Source organism: Mirounga leonina, unplaced genomic scaffold (assembly GCF_011800145.1).
Source record: "Mirounga leonina isolate KUSES-001 unplaced genomic scaffold, KU_Mleo_1.0 Mir_165, whole genome shotgun sequence".
In the NCBI taxonomy this organism is placed as follows: domain Eukaryota; kingdom Metazoa; phylum Chordata; class Mammalia; order Carnivora; family Phocidae; genus Mirounga; species Mirounga leonina.
In genome coordinates, this window is record NW_023270415.1 from 7,238,438 (window position 1) to 7,254,487 (window position 16,050).

At 37.3% G+C, this 16,050-nt stretch overlaps 2 protein-coding genes across 4 annotated transcripts in view; one reads left to right on the forward strand and one right to left on the reverse strand.

Moving 5' to 3' along the window:
- The first annotated feature begins 404 nt into the window (after window positions 1-404).
- Window positions 405-818, forward strand: LOC118014824 (60S ribosomal protein L36a-like). The gene has a single exon (XM_035011159.1). It carries the CDS (start codon window positions 430-432, stop codon window positions 748-750), a length of 321 nt encoding a protein of 106 aa, XP_034867050.1. The 5' UTR covers window positions 405-429; the 3' UTR covers window positions 751-818.
- Window positions 819-1,171: 353 nt separating this feature from the next.
- LYPLA1 (lysophospholipase 1) overlaps window positions 1,172-16,050 on the reverse strand; it is a 31,075-nt gene continuing 16,196 nt past the window's right edge. For all 3 annotated transcript variants that reach the window (XM_035011156.1, XM_035011157.1, XM_035011158.1), the window contains 5 exons: window positions 13,763-13,833; window positions 10,512-10,585; window positions 8,205-8,306; window positions 6,317-6,493; window positions 1,172-2,939 (listed from right to left, as the gene is read on the reverse strand). In XM_035011156.1, the coding sequence (XP_034867047.1) occupies window positions 2,886-2,939; window positions 6,317-6,493; window positions 8,205-8,306; window positions 10,512-10,585; window positions 13,763-13,833 (478 nt within the window). In that variant the 3' untranslated portion in view covers window positions 1,172-2,885. The remainder of the gene's footprint in view (window positions 2,940-6,316; window positions 6,494-8,204; window positions 8,307-10,511; window positions 10,586-13,762; window positions 13,834-16,050) is intronic.

Here is a 16,050-nt window from a genome sequence, read left to right on the forward strand (position 1 = left end):
TCATCGTGAATCTACTTTTAAAATAGCCATAACACTGATTTCAAGAGACAAATTTCCCAATTATTTATATATACATAAGACACTGCCGCTGTCAATTGAGATTAACAATACCATACCCTGACCACATCTAACCATGAACACAATAATTGAAAAAGGATGATGAAATAAAAGATTATCATATGAAATAAGGTGCTGTTGTGAAGTCTAGAAGTTGCAGACAATATTTTGGTATACAGAACTCCCTTACCATTAGGGTGATCCAAAAATGGAACAAGCTCCCTCACAAAAAGATGAGCTGGTCAATTTTAAGTACTCAGAAGCAGAAAGTGAAGGACTGTTTAAGAGATGGGATAGAAAGGATTCCTTTATTGGGAAATGCTAGAAGTCAACAGTGAGCTTTTTTTCAATGCCGATAGCGCTCTCGCAAACATGGTGAACGTTCCTAAAACCCGCTGGACTTTCTGCAAGAAGTGTGGCAAGCACCAGCCCCACAAAGTGACACAGTACAAGAAGGGCAAAAATTCTCTTTATGCCCAGGGAAAGCAGTGTTATGACAGGAAGCAGAGTGGCTATGGTGGGCAGACTAAGCCAATTTTCTGGAAAAAGGCTAAAACTACAAAGAAGATTGCGCTGAGGCTTGAATGTGTTGAGCCCAATTGCAGATCTAAGAGAATGCTGGCTATTAAGAGATGCAAGCATTTTGAACTGGGAGGAGATAAGAAGAGAAAGGGCCAAGTGATCCAGTTCTAAGCTTCATATTTTGTTAATATTATGAAGACAATAAAATCTTGAGGTTATGTTCACTTCAAAAAAAAAAAGTCAACAGTGAAATAAAAGGAGAAAAACTATTTGGATACTGCCTCATGACACTAATTTAAAAATCCCATGAATACTGCATGAAAGGAGGAGGCTTGGAAACACCAAACTAAACTTCTTAAACACATTAGAAACACTGTAAACCAAATTTAAGAATTTTTTTTAGCTTATTCAAATTGAGTAACAGGAGAAGCTTTTCTCATGCCTCGTTTTATTCCAAGTCAACCATACCATCATCAAAATTCTCTCCTGAATGTATGTTATGATTGTATTGCCATTTTCTCCCTTTTCAGTATAGACAGCCATTCGAAAGCAAACCCAAATATTAAAAATAGTATTTGAGAAAGCAGTCACAGAAAAGTCAGAATGAAATTTTATTTCACATTGGTAGAAACCATGAAAAAGATTTACATTTTCCCACATTAGAGCACAACATTTCAACAGAATATTTCTTGCCATAAATTAGATCTTGCTGATTTGTATAATTGAAACAACAATTTATATTCTTCAAGGTAAAGCAAAATGACTTAGTAAATGATTGTTTAAAAATTTTAAATCCAGACATAAACATATGGCTTCATTATTAACATTCTGTACAGTCATTACTAAATTATTTCCATTATCAATTAGCACCCATTTATAAAGATGCATTCCTAACATTGTTTTAGTCAGTTGGAATACAGCAGAAAAATTAACAACAGTTCAGAAATATCAAGTATACATTTTTGCTACATATTAAACTGTGGTAACTACACCCTATGTATTGAGTTGCGATTAATCTTTATCACCCATAAATTTGTTTTCCAATAATTTTTACCAATAATCTGAAAAATTCAACTACTTAAAGTCAAATAATTGCTACTTTTATGTTTGCACAAAAACTAAATTAAAAAAAAAAACCATCTGACTAAAGTGAAGTTTTCAAAAAAGTTCACTGGCAGATAAAAATAAAGCAAAATTTTCTAATGGACTGTTCATTTTCTACAGTAGTTGGTTTCAAACATATGTACAAAACAAGTAAACTAAAACTATGCTCGAGGAGAATCATCTTAGAGCAAATCATCTTAGAAATTAGTTTTTAAGATCTGTCTTAAATATTCCAGAACATACTAGAATATGACCTACATATTCTTTCAGTTAATTACAGAAAAATACAACCACAGAATTATTCCCATTATCTAGACTGAAGATTCTAATAACTATATAGGTCTAACTTTGGACTAAGGTACAGTTTAAGAAATAAGTAGTGTAGGAAGTTTAAAGGTTTCTTTATACAAGTGTAAATACATTTTAAATACCATCAAACCTGTGATTCAGAATGTCAAACTACAGCATGTATTGGCAGCAGATGTCTATGGCAAGGAGGCAATATTTGGTCTATTATGAAGGATAAAAAAGAAAGAACAGATTTCCAGAGATGAAAAAAAAATACTAAATAGAAATGATATCAGGGAAAATAAAGCCTGGTCCCCAAAATAAAAGGGCCATTAACTGAACAGAGGAATATTACTCTTTATTGACCTTAGAAGCATTATCCCTATTATTGGGAATAATGTAGTAACACATTCTCATTATGTATTACAATCATTAAGTATATAATGAATACATATATAAAAATACGGATAATGCATGGTGACTAAGTAATTTTGGAATAAGTCCATAGACTAAGTCACAGCATGCATAAATCATTTATATCTTAACTGCTCATTTATACCTAAACAAATTTTCATTAAGCATACTAATAATTGTCAAATGATGTAATAAAAAATCTGGTTACAGTATTTTATTATTTTGCTGAATTACATTTGGGAAAAAGAAGCTTAGGTGCTTCACCTATTTTAATACTAGTATATTCTGAATCATATTATACAAATACATGTATAGAAACCTAAAAGAAGACCATCTTTCCCACAAGGAGATAGTATCATGTAGTCTGTGTCATTGGTGTGTATTTGCAAAACATCTTAACACTGCAAACATTAGAAGTTTCAAGACTGGGCACGGGAAAAGGTTTATACGCTACTACAATGATGCTGGTGTGCACTTCTACAGAAGGCCTCTTAGTGACATCAATCAACTGGAGGTAGAAGTTTATCAATGAACTGCTTGATATCCATCATTTCCTGTTTGGAATAAAGTGATTTAATAGGCAGTTACAAAATCAGAAATTAAATCCCCACTAAAATACCACCAACTAAATTTGTGGTGTGCCTAGGTAAGGTGAAACCATATTTTTACTACTTCAATTAAATGAAAAATTATAACAGAGAAATGAGGCTTCAATAGAAATTTCAGAACATCTCCTGCAACTAGGATTATTATTGTACATTCAAATGATAGCTCCCAACTATTATGCAATCCCATGATAATGGGTCTGCACTTTGCTATACCTGAACAAAATAAAACACAGGGGTTGGGTGAGAGAAGGGGGCTTAGAAGTAACAAAACCTATCCAGAGAAATATCAGTAAGGATACAATTACGGTCAACTAAGCATGGGTAGAAAAACCTAGCTTTTAACTTTCCCTCATTAGAATGAAATGCTAAATCCGTAGCAGAAAATATTTTGTGCCTTTCACAAGGATTTACATACAACCAACCATTTAAAAGACACCATGTACCTATGATAGGCCTGGAAAGATGAAAAAGAAGATATCAAGTATTTATTACAAAAGAAACGTTTCTATAAGACTCCTGCCATGTGGTTCGGTTTTCTCACTCCCCTCAAATAATTTCCTACTATAATCTCTAGTATTTCAAGGTTTAACCCCACAGACCCACAAATTAGCCATGCAAAGAGCCTTCACCCTTATAATTTAGTCACTCAGAAAATAAAGCCACAGCACAGAAGTGCTCTATTTTACAATGTTCTAAAGTCCTGGAAGTTTCCTGGTGACAATACCTCCTACCATTTTACCTCTTCTCACTTTCTGCTCATCATTCAGTCCAATGTTCTCCAATGTGATTGCACAAAGAATCCTCAGCTTTTATTTTACCTTTTTTTTTCTTTTTATGTAAGCTCTGTGCCCAACTTGGGGCTTGATCACACAACCCTGAGATCAAAAGTTACATGCTTGGGGTGTGCAAACAGTGTGCGACCCTTGATCTCAGGTTTGTAAGTTCCAGCCCCACACTGAGTGTAGAGATTAGGTAAACAGCATCTTTTTTTTTTATTTTTTAAAGATTTTATTTATTTATTTGTCAGAGAGAGAGAGAGCACAAGCAGGGGGAGCAGCAAGCAGAGGGAGAAGCAAGCTCCCTGCTAAAAAGCCCAATGTGGGACTCAATCCCAGGACCCTGGGATCATGACCTGAGCTGAAGGTAGCTGCTTAACCCATTGAGCCACCGAGGCGTCCCTGGAACTTTTATTTTAAAAACACATCCATATAAACACAAGTACCTGAGTTTACCTGCTAACCCCCAATGTGCTGAATCAGAATTGCGGAGTTTGGAGTTCTGGTGTCTGAATGTTTATTAAGCTCCAGGGTATTTGTGATATAAAGCCTACTTTGGAAACCAATGCTCTAGACCCTCAGTCCCTCCTGGATACTCAGAGTGCCAGCCTGTTTTCTGGATTCAACACTTGCTGATGGTTTCAACTATGTTCTCAGTAACAGGCTAGAATCCCAGCCCCCTTATCTTTCTGGATAAATCATATTACTAACACTTTTTTCTGTCCGTAAAACAAATGATTCAGCCAGGCTAAGTGGTTACAAAACAGTTTTGTTAGGGACTACCTCAATGCTTGGCAATTAATTTTTATTTTAGGCCTTTTCAAGCCTCCAAACCGATGCAGGCCTCCTTCATTCTTATCAAGTGACCGTATCTCCTACTTTACTGAAAAGACAAAGAGGATCTAATGTGAACTCTCAACTAGTACTACCTCAGCAATCCTTGTTCATATTCATCCACCCTCTTCTAGATTCTTAAGTGTTGTTCTCCTCTTTGAAGGCAAGCACTACCCATTTTAGGGCTTATTTACATTATTAGATCTCCCTAAGATTCCCCCATTAGATTATTCTCTTCTCTTCATCGCATTTTCTTCCTCCCTCCCCCGCCAAGGGAGTCTTTTTCTCCCATCCACTAAAGAGAGTTTTTTTTACTTTTTTCCCCCTTCACAAAAACCTAATTTTTAATAAAGGTTGATACATGTTGCCTCTACTTTTCCCATTTCTCTATCCACTTTACATAATCCACTGCAGGCTCCATCTCCCCGAACATCCAAGGTCACAGATGGCTTACTATTGGGTAGTTTCTTCCTGGCCTATTTTTCCTCACTCATTCTCTGAATCATGGTACACTGTTCCCTCCCACTCTAAAACTCTTTTTTTTTTTTTTTAAGATTTTATTTATGTGACATAGAGTGAGAGAGTGAGGGAGAGCACGAGCAGAGGGGAAACAGGAGAGGGAGAAGCAGGCTCCCCACAGAGCAGGGAGCCCGAGTGGGACTCAATCCCAGGACCCTGGGATCATGACCTGAGCCAAAGGCAGATGCTTAACTGACTGAGCCACCCAGGGACCCCTTTTCTTTTTTTTCTTAAATAACCTAACCAATTTTTAAAGAAGTTTGTGTATGTATATATGTAATCTCTACACCCAACATGGGGCTCAAACTCACAACCCCAAGATCAAGAGTTGCACACTCTTCCGACTGAGCCAGTCAGGTGCTGTACTGAAATTCTCTCCTCCTGTACTCTCGTTCCACATTTAACTCCTTCTAATCCCCTCCCAAGTTCTATCCCTTGGCTTTTTTCTCATGATATTCTCCCATGGTAATTCTTCAGTGATTAATAATATTGGCAATTATTCTAAATCTCTATTACAGGCTTGAGCCTCAGACAAAGATTTCCAACATCCCATTTTGTTATCATGGGGGGTACACCAATCTCAGTATGTTCACTAAACTCAGTACTATCTCCTTCCTATTACCCTAAAACTGTTCCTTGTACCTACTTTATGAATGGCATCCTGCTCTAGGACAGCCAGCTTATCATAAGACTATGGCCCAACTGGACAGCTTGCTTTCCCTTTTCCTTTCTCTGCACACTTGCTATCAAAATCCTACCCATTCTTCTAAATCTAGCTTTTTCTTCATGATCTCAGTACTTCTCAAGATAAAATTAATCTCACTCTTCTCAGTGTTTTAGGGAACTTTAAAAACTTCTAATATAACACTTATCACATTCTGTTTTCTACACAATTATTTGGATATATATCCTCCCCTATTAAATTTTAAATTTTATTAATTTAGCTTAAATTTTAATAAAAAGGACTGTTTTTTATTTATCTTTGAGTTATGTACAAAGCTTGCATGCAATAGGAAAACAGTGAATGTTTGTTGAATTAAATTGAATAAATGCTGATCTAAATCCTGCCAACCTATGATTCTATGTGAATTCATTAACTCCTTTAAATCCCCAAGCAATCAAATGTTACTTATGTTAAAAATATCCCATGAAAAAAGTTGCAAATATGTGTCTGTAATCACTGCTTCCAATTACCTGTTGACATGAACTGTGCTTCATGCCTTCATAGGTTTTGAAGGTTACATTGACTGGATTTACTAATGTTTTTAGCTTTTCGGCAGTAAGAGAAGCAAACATTAGGGGAACTAAAGGATCGCAATCTCCATGGCACTGAAGAATAGAAATATCTCTATTAATGCCACTGATAGGCCCCTGCAAAAAATAAAAGAAAACTAGTATTATTTATTCAAATGTATAGAGTATTATATGCCAGGCATTTACAACTATAGACAGATATGCACATACAGTATGTTACTTACATCATAGGTTCTATTCGGCCACAGAACTAAAATTCCTTCTATCCCTATACTCCCCACAACTCTTTAGTTAAACTTTTATAGGACATATGATTACCCTGTTTTGCTTTTTTTTTTTTTTTTAAGATTTTATTTATTTATTTAGAGAGCACGCAAGCAGGGAGAGGGGCAGAGGGAGAGGGAGAGAAAGAATCTCAAGTAAACTCCCAGCTGAGCACAGAGCCTGACATGGGGCTTGATCTCATGACCCTGATATCATGACCTGAGCTGGAATCAAGAGTCAGACGCTTAACCAAATGAGCCACCCAGGTGCCCCTACCCTGTCTCGTATTACTGTTTTCCCAATGAAGTGGTTCCTTGAAGAAGACTCTTTCTTAATTATTCTTTATATGTTCACAGTGTCTTGAGATGAGAGGTATGTTTTAACTGAATCATGTTCTTCTCAGTTCTTATTTAATTGATTTAAATAAGATGGTTAATAGGGGCGCCTGGGGGGCTCAGTTGTTAAGCGTCTGCCTTCGGCTCAGGTCATGATCTCAGGGTCCTGGGATTGAGCCCCGCGTCAGGCTCCCTGCTCGGTGGGAAGCCTGCTTCTCCCTCTCCCACTCCCCCTGCTTGTGTTCCCTTTCTTGCTGTGTCTCTCTCTGTCAAATAAATAAATAATCTTAAAAAAATAATAATAATCTTAAAAATAAATAAATAAATAATCTTAAAAAAAATAAATAATCTTAAATAAATAAATAATCTTAAAAAATAAATAAATAAATAATCTTAAAAAAAAAAAAGATGGTTAATAAACAGCACTTAGTATGTATAAGACACCAAAGAATTACTATATAGTGATGAGGAAAAAAATCCTAGATTTATTTATTTATTTTTTAAAATTTTATTTGTTTATTCATGAGAGACAGAGAAAGAGGCAGAGGGAGAAGCAGGCTCCCAAGGAGCCGGGAGCCCGATGCGGGGCTCGATCCCAGGACTCTGGGATCATGACCTGAGCCGAAGGCAGACACTTAACCATCTGACCCACACAGGAGCCCAAAATCCTAGATTTAAAAGTGAATTTGAAAATAAATATCCACTTCTCCCATGTTTATTATATATTGCTTTACACTACTGAGTACTTAGAAATTCTATTCTATGGTAAAATTCATCAAGCAGTAAAAATATTGAACTTTTGAAAATATTATGTGTAAAACACTGTCCTAATTTATATATACATTTTAAAATATATCAAACACTTCAAATATAAGATTTATGACAAAAGGACTTATTTCTTACTCCAGTCTCTGCAATCCACAATAAAGACAATATAGTATTCAGATAAAGCCTACTAGTACATCACAAAAGTCTAGGAAGATTATTTTTTAAAAAGGATGACTGATATAAACTATGGGCTTTGGGTGATGACCTGACACATTCTAACAAATGTACCACAGGGTTGCAGGGTGTCCATAGCCTGTGCACCAATAGGAACTTACTGTGCTTTCTGCTCAACTTTGCTATGAACTTAAACTTCTCTAAAAATATATAGTTGATTAATTAAAAAAAAAAAATGAACCTCTCCCCAACATTATCAGTAATGTTACAGGTATCATTCAGGCTACCTGTGGAAATGAAGCCTGGAGTGGAAGCCAGCAACTGAGTGCAGTGACACCGGCCAGTTTCTGCTGTGTGGTGAGAGCAGTGTATAAAGATAAAGCTCCTCCCTGGAAAGACAAGCAGAGAAAAGTCAGTGGAACACATCCTCTGCTAGCAGCAACTTAAGAGATTTCCTGTTATTAATGATGTCCATTAAAGAAAAAAATCAACCTGTGTGGTTGTCAAATCAAATCAGGCAAGCTAGCAGAAATACATACATACTCCACCCCACCATGTCCTAAAGGACATGATTCTCTACACTGAAGACCACTGTGAGAACATAGCAACCACCCAATCAGTTAAGAAACAGTTAATTGTATATTTAAATGCACTTACAACTGCCTTAGGAACATTCTAAACTTATACTTATTTGCTCCTCTGAAAAGTCTTAGGTATAAAATCAAACTTAGTCTTTAAGCTGGTAATCTTTTCTACAACAAAAAGTCAAATAATAAGGACTCTGTAGCAGACACCTTCAGAGTATCTGTCTACCCAGCTTACAATACCCGGCGCTCTGGGAAGAGCATTCCCATTAGTTATCTGGATGCCACGTCACTCTGACCATGCCTGTGGGTCACTGGGCCCCATGAGAACATGAGATTCTTTCTCATCCAAGATAGTCATGTTCCTTTTCTCAAGATTTTGAAATTGGGATTCAGTGACTGTCAGTCTGTCTCTTTGGATGGCTGGAACGGTAACCTGTAAATTCAAGAACTGGAAAAGCTACAGGCTGCCAACTGTAGATGAAGAGGCAAATGAAGCAGATGAGCAGAAAAAACAGGAGATGGAGAGAAAGCCGTGAGGGCTTTCCAAATCTTAGCTATTTCCTGAGGCTCTGATTCATTCTCATCCTTGGTTTTCCTGATGTGATCCCACAGACTCATAACCTGCTCTTTCTTGCTTAAGGTAAGAGGAATTCCTTTCTGTAAATTGTAATCAACGAATCTCAACTATACAGTCTCCTATGTTAGCTTTTGTATTCGAATCAAGTATTCATTTCTGTACCTATATTTACATCACGATGTGCATTACAATAGACATTATCTTGACTTCAACAAATACCAAACCAGTAACATCTTTTTACTATATTGTATTGACAACCTATCTTCCTACTGAATTCTAACTTCTAAAGAATTCCATAATTCTGACATTGTCCTAATTCAGGTAGTCTGAACACTAAGTTGTTGATTTCAAAGCTTTACAGATTAGAAGCTAGAGCAATTTGGGATGGGTGAAAAGGTGAACATGTGATAAGCTGAAAGAAAGATATAAGGTCAATACGAGATAACTACATCTGCAGAAAAAGTATAGAAGGTAGGAGAAAAAGTACAGACAGAAGAAGAAAGATGCCAAAAATAAACATCACATATTTAAATCTACAATCTCTTTCATAAGACAGAAAGAGTAAAGATGATAGAGTGACATCAGCATGATGGGACACAGGTCATTCCTAACTTTGCTCCCTCCTAAAAGAACTAACATCTAATCATGGACAGGACACCACCGAGAGAATCTTAGCACATGGCGGGGAGAGGGTGAGGCTGAGGCACCCCCTGCACCACAGAGACCAAGAGAGACCACACTGAAAGGTAAGAGAAATGGCTACACGCTGACTGCATTGCCCCTCTCCCAAGCCAGTGCAGCACCACCTGGAGAGTATCCCCAGAGTGTCTGGTTCCTGTTGTGGGAGAAGAGAACCCAGGGGGAACAACCAGCAACCTCCAGCATTGTGGGACACTTTGTGGATTTTGCCCCAAGGAGGGAGTTTGTGGGGCTCAACCACTGGGAATCTGTGACAAAAAGAGGGAAGAAATTCTCTTGTTTTCTACTTTACTGTTCCTATTAGTAGTCTCCTCCTAGGACAGGGGAATTATACTTGTGTTTATCAAATTAGAATTTTGTTTAAAGGGGTACACAGCATCAACTTAGATACCTAAACTACATGTGTCCTAATTATTTTAAGAAAATATATTCCAAGTTCTAATCAATTTACTTATTAATAAATTGACTTTCAAGACATAATCTAGAAGTTGAAGGCAATTGCTGGAGAGAAAACTAGAAAAGCAGAAGAGTATATTATCATAATTAACTACATCTAGTCCATTCAAACTTAATTCAGCATTAAAGGTAACAGCATATATATATTAGAAAAAAAAAAAGTATATCAGATTCTGTAACATGTACTGAAAAAAAGACTCCTCCATAGAAAACGACAGAACCCACAGACTCCTAGATAAATATACCAATGACGTATCACCCAAACTTCATCTTACCTGAGAAAATCCTCCCAAAACAATTCTGTTAGAAGGAATGCCATTCTTCACCTCTTGCTCTATCAAAGCTTTTACTAAAAACAACATAAAATTAAATCACTAATACTTTCAAAGTTAAGCCTAAAGATACCATTTTAAATAGGATACAATTAATTATAGAAAAACACGAAGTGGGTGCCTGGATGGCTTAGTTGGTTAAGCAACTGCCTTCGGCTCAGGTCATGATCCTGAGTCCCGGGATCGAGTCCCACATCGGGCTCCCTGCTCAGCAGGGAGTCTGCTTCTCCCTCTGACCCTCCCCCCTCTCATGTGCTCTCTCTCTCTCATTCTCTTTCTCTCTCTCAAATAAATAAATAAAATCTTTAAAAAAAAAGCACAAAGTATATTAAAGGTCGAAACAAGTGAAAAACTTGAAGCACTCTACTAAAATACAAACCTAGAATGTATTTTCATTATAAAACTCATTTTGCAGGTGTTGCTTAAACTGTTCAATTATTTCTTACATAATTTATAAACAGTTCTTTCTCTTATCAATCAACGGATATTCTTTTATCTATGGTCAATTCAGCTCATATACATTTATATTTCTCTCCAATGAATCACAGGATTTGTACCTAAAAGTTACCATTTTAAAATATAAATAAAGTATATTATACAGTTTGTGATTTATAGTGTTTAAAAAGTTCATTCTATTATTTTTAAAAACTGTAGTACTAATTTTTCCTATAGCCAGTAAATGATGCAGGGAAAAAAATCAAATGAGTTCTTTTGTTTCTGCAAACTACTTTGACACAGATCATTAACTATAAAACTTGATGACTCCTAGAATTTCCTTTTTCTTTATAATCTGTCCAGTGTTTTTTTAGTAACTACACAAACTGTGTCCTTTCATTTTTACATATGTGCAAGTTTCATTTTTTTTTTTTTTTTAAAGATTTTATTTATTTTTTTGACAGAGAGAGACACAGCGAGAGCAGGAACACAAGCAGGGGGAGTGGGAGAGGGAGGAGCAGACTTCCCGCAGAGCAGGGAGCCCGATGTGGGACTCGATCCCAGGACCCTGGGATCATAACCTGAGCTGAAGGCAGACGCTTAACGACTGAGCCACCCAGGCGCCCTCATTTTTTTTTTAAAGATTTTTTATTTATTGAGCGAGAGAGTACAACTGAGAGCACGAGCAGGGTGATGGTCAGAGGGAGAGGGAGAAGCAGACTCCCCGCTGAGTAGGGAGTCCGACACATGGCTCCATCCCAGGACCCCAGGATCATGATCTGAGCCAAAGGCAGATAGATGTTTAACCAACTGAGCCACCTAGATGCCCCAAGAGTTTCATTTTTCAAGATTAAAATTTCCAAGTTCATATTTCTTCCTTATCAAAAAATAAAAATCTGTTTTTTCTAAAACACTGCAAAAAACAAACGCCCAAATGAAAAATTATTTTCTTTTTATATAAAGTTTAGTACTGAGTTAGAATGAGTATGAAAAGTAATGCCCTGACTATGGCATGGAAGAATGGGCTAGAGAACAGCAAAGAGGGCTTAATAAATAAAAGAAGTGCTGAGAAATGTGAGGGATTTATTTAGGGGAGACGGCACAGCCTCAGTCAGATGGAGACTGTGCAAGTGGCAGGACTGAGCCTGGGTGGCTCAGTAGGTTAGGCACCAACTCTTGATTTCGGCTCAGGTCATGGTTTCAGGGTTGTGAGATCAAGCCCAGCGTTAGGCTCTGTGCTCAGCACAGAGTCTGCTTGTCCCTCTCCCTCTGCTTCACTTGCCACCTGGCAAGCTATTGGGACTACTTCCCCTGAGTTTCACAAAGCTTTACCCCTCAAGGTTACACCAAGCGCTGAAATAATGTTGACAAACTACAAAGACGTCAGTGGTGGAGCAGTGCGTTCCCATTTCAATCACCTTTTGCATACGGGCGAGGGCACCACTGTGCTCCCTGGATCTAACCTGAGCACTCTCTTCTTTGTTCAGGAGCTTACTCCTGTAGGCCTCAAACAGAGGCTCCATTCTTTCCTAGCTCTGAGTCTGAGCCTCACTTTCTCCAATAATACATCACCTTGGAAAGGAAAGAAATGGCTTGTATGTCACAGGCCAACTCTATCACTAGGATGGAACTTTTCACTCTGGAACTCACCAGGCTTACCAGTCTTCTCCACAAGGCCCTGCCCCTCCCTATCTCACAACTCACTCCCAAACCCAATACCTATTTTTGTCATTTATTACTGTTTGAAAAAATCCTAGCTCTAGGATTCTCGATTTGACCTACTTATTGATGATCCTAAAAAAGCCAGTGTTCTTGGTTTGACAGTCTCAAATCTCCACTGCATTTTGAGTGTATCTTCCCTGTTTTAAAGTTTTTAAGAGTTATTTAAAAACATTTTTAAAAAGGATCCTACTGGTTTTTAAGCTATTTTGGAAATTTTCAAACAAATCTAAAAATAGAAAGAGTGTGCAGTAACTCCCAGGTACGTATCACCTCACTTCTGCAACTATCAATTAATTCACAGCCAGGCTTGTGTCATCAATACCTGCTGCGCCACCACCCAATTATTCTCAAGTCAATCCCAGTGATCCCATCTATTTGTAAATACTTCAGTACATACATAAAAGGGTGCCTCTATACATTTTCTAAAACTAGATTTCTCCCAATAAACTAGTGTTCTTTATGCTTGCACCCTAAAAATAAACGGAATTATCATGTCCATAAGGAACATGGAATACCAACCAGAGAACACACTTTGGAGATTCTGTAAAGTAGAGCTAAGACTTATGTCATAGAAGTGTTAGATGATTTATAAGAATTACCTGGTTTCTTTAATAGCTAAGTGTTCAATCAGTGGCATCTATTATTACCACACTAAAATTAACCAACATAAATTGTGTGATACATGATTGTATCACTATACCTATCCTTATTTCAAGTCTCCTTAATGAAGATAACTGGCCACAACTATTAAATTGCTATTTTCTCCATTAGTCTATGTAAATCAAAGCAAAATTATGTATCCAACAGAGATGAAGTTTGATAAAGGCCATTCTTCCCCATTCACCTCATCTTCATTTATAGTTAAGGGAGTCCATGGGGCCATCGTGGCAAACGAGTTAGAGACTGATCAGAAAGGAAGGAAATAGCATCACCTCCTAAGTTCAGATAATTGTGTATTATTTCATCAATATCAATAAAACTATCGAACCTACTAAAATAAGAATGCTTTTGTCTTTGTAAAATGTTTCTGTACTTACCATTTTCTGCTGCCTGTTTAATTCCAGGTTCATCCTCCTGTGAATCTGGTGAAAGCCCAGTAATATCAAACCTGGAAAATAAGGCAAAATCTTAAAAGAGCTATTTGAGTCTAAAAATATGTACTCATGGTATATTTCACTAAATTCAGGATAAAAAGGGCTAACCATGAACATGAAACTCAAAATAAAATGTCTACAAGAGTCCAAAAAATTAACTCAAATTCTGTTATGATTCTGACATTCTACATGTTCCTTTCACCAACTAGATACAGATTCTGATGTTAAAAAATCACAATGCCACATAATTTTAGGGTAAGAACATCTAAGAAAATACCTAGTCCAATCCTACAGCCAAGCAGGAATCTCATCGCACACTCCTCTAAAAAGTCTGCAATAAATTCCAGCCATTCCTTTCCCTTCTATTGCATCATAAGTCAATCCAATGGAACAGAACTACTTTACCATGTCATTCTCACATGCACTACCTTCATACGTATTGAGCAGAGGAATTATACTGAGCTCTATCCACATTCTGCAAAACATTTTCATCACACATAGTAGATACCTCCAACTAGAGACCCAAGGGAAGCTTTCCTCTGGCCCTTTCCATTTCTGTATCAAGTTACATCCTTTCATTACAGTCTCTAGCCACATTAGCTAAAAATTTTGGTTCTGGATGAGAATTTTGCCAGAGAGGGAAGATGAAAGAACCAATGAGCAAAGTAGGCAAGAACTTGTGAAAACTTCGAAGGAATCCAGAAGAGAGAAAAAGGAAGTGAAGGGGTGAATAAGAAACGGGTAGGAACAAGAAGAGAGGACAAGATGACAATAGACTGGAAGTAGCTTAGAGGAACAAAGAACTGACTCTACTTCCTGACTATAAAACACACAAGGGTGAAAATGCAAGCCAGTGCAGCCACTCTGGAAAACAGTACGGAGGTTCCTCAAAAAGTTGAAAATAGAACTACCCTATGACCCAGCAATTGCACTACTGGGTATTTACCCCAAAGATACAAATGTAGTGATCTGAAGGGGCACCGGCACCCCAATGTTTATAGCAGCAATGTCCACAACAGCCAAACTATGGAAAGAGCTCAGATGTCCAGAAAAGATATGGTGTACATACACACACACATATACATACAATGGATTATTATGCAGCCATCAAAAAAATGAAATCTTGCCATTTGCAATGACATGGATGGAACTAGATGGTATTATGCTAAGTGAAATAAGTCAATCAGAGAAAGACAATTATCGTATGATCTCACTGATATGCGGAATTTAAGAAACAAGGCAGAGGATCATAGGGGAAGAGAGGAAAAAAATTAAACAAGACGAAACCAGAGAGGGAGACAAACCATAAGAGACTCTTAATCTTAGGAAACAAACTGAGGGTTCCTGGAGGGGAGGCGGGTGGGGGAATCGGGTGGCTGGGTGATGGACATTGGGGAGGATATGTGTTGTGGTGAGTGCTAGGTATTGTGTAAGACTGATGAATCACAGACCTGTACCCCTGAAACAAATAATACATTATATGTTAATTAAAAAATTAAAAATTTTAAAAAATTTTAAAAATCAATAAAATGACACTAAGCATCACTGAACTAGATTTTTTTTTAAGATTTTATTTATTTATTTGAGAGAGAGAATGAGAGAGAGCACATGAGAGGGGGGAGGGTCAGAGGGAGAAGCAGACTCCCCGCCGAGCAGGGAGCCCAATGCGGGACTCGATCCAGGGACTCCAGGATCATGACCCAAGCCGAAGGCAGTCGCTTCACCAACTGAGCCACCCAGGCGCCCCTGAACTAGATTTTGATGAGAAAGAATGGCTTTTACCAATCTGCTGCTTTTATTGTCCTGCTTCCATGGTAGAAACTGAAAGAAGACCCTTGAGAGATTTTAAAAAATAAATTAATTAAAAAAGAAATACAAGGGAATGTGAAAATATCTTGAGAGGGTGGAAGAGGAAGTGGTTTCCTTAAAAACCTGTCAACTCTCCAGGAAGGCAAGATATTGGAAGGGTGAAAGGCTGTTGCTTAATTAGAGTGTATGCCACATCGGGTCATTTAAATGTTGGTCACTGAAACCAGCAAAGGTTTATCAAGCAGTAAGAGATATTTTCTACAGTATTTCTGTCTACCCATTTTCTCCTGTTTCTCTACCTGTTGGTGCAGCTCCTTAAGTTTACCCGAGTCTAAAATACAAAACTTTAAGATTAAGCTTAAAGGTTTAAGGTTAAATTTAATTCTGTAACTTTGCAGCCTAAAAATAGCTAATTAAAAATT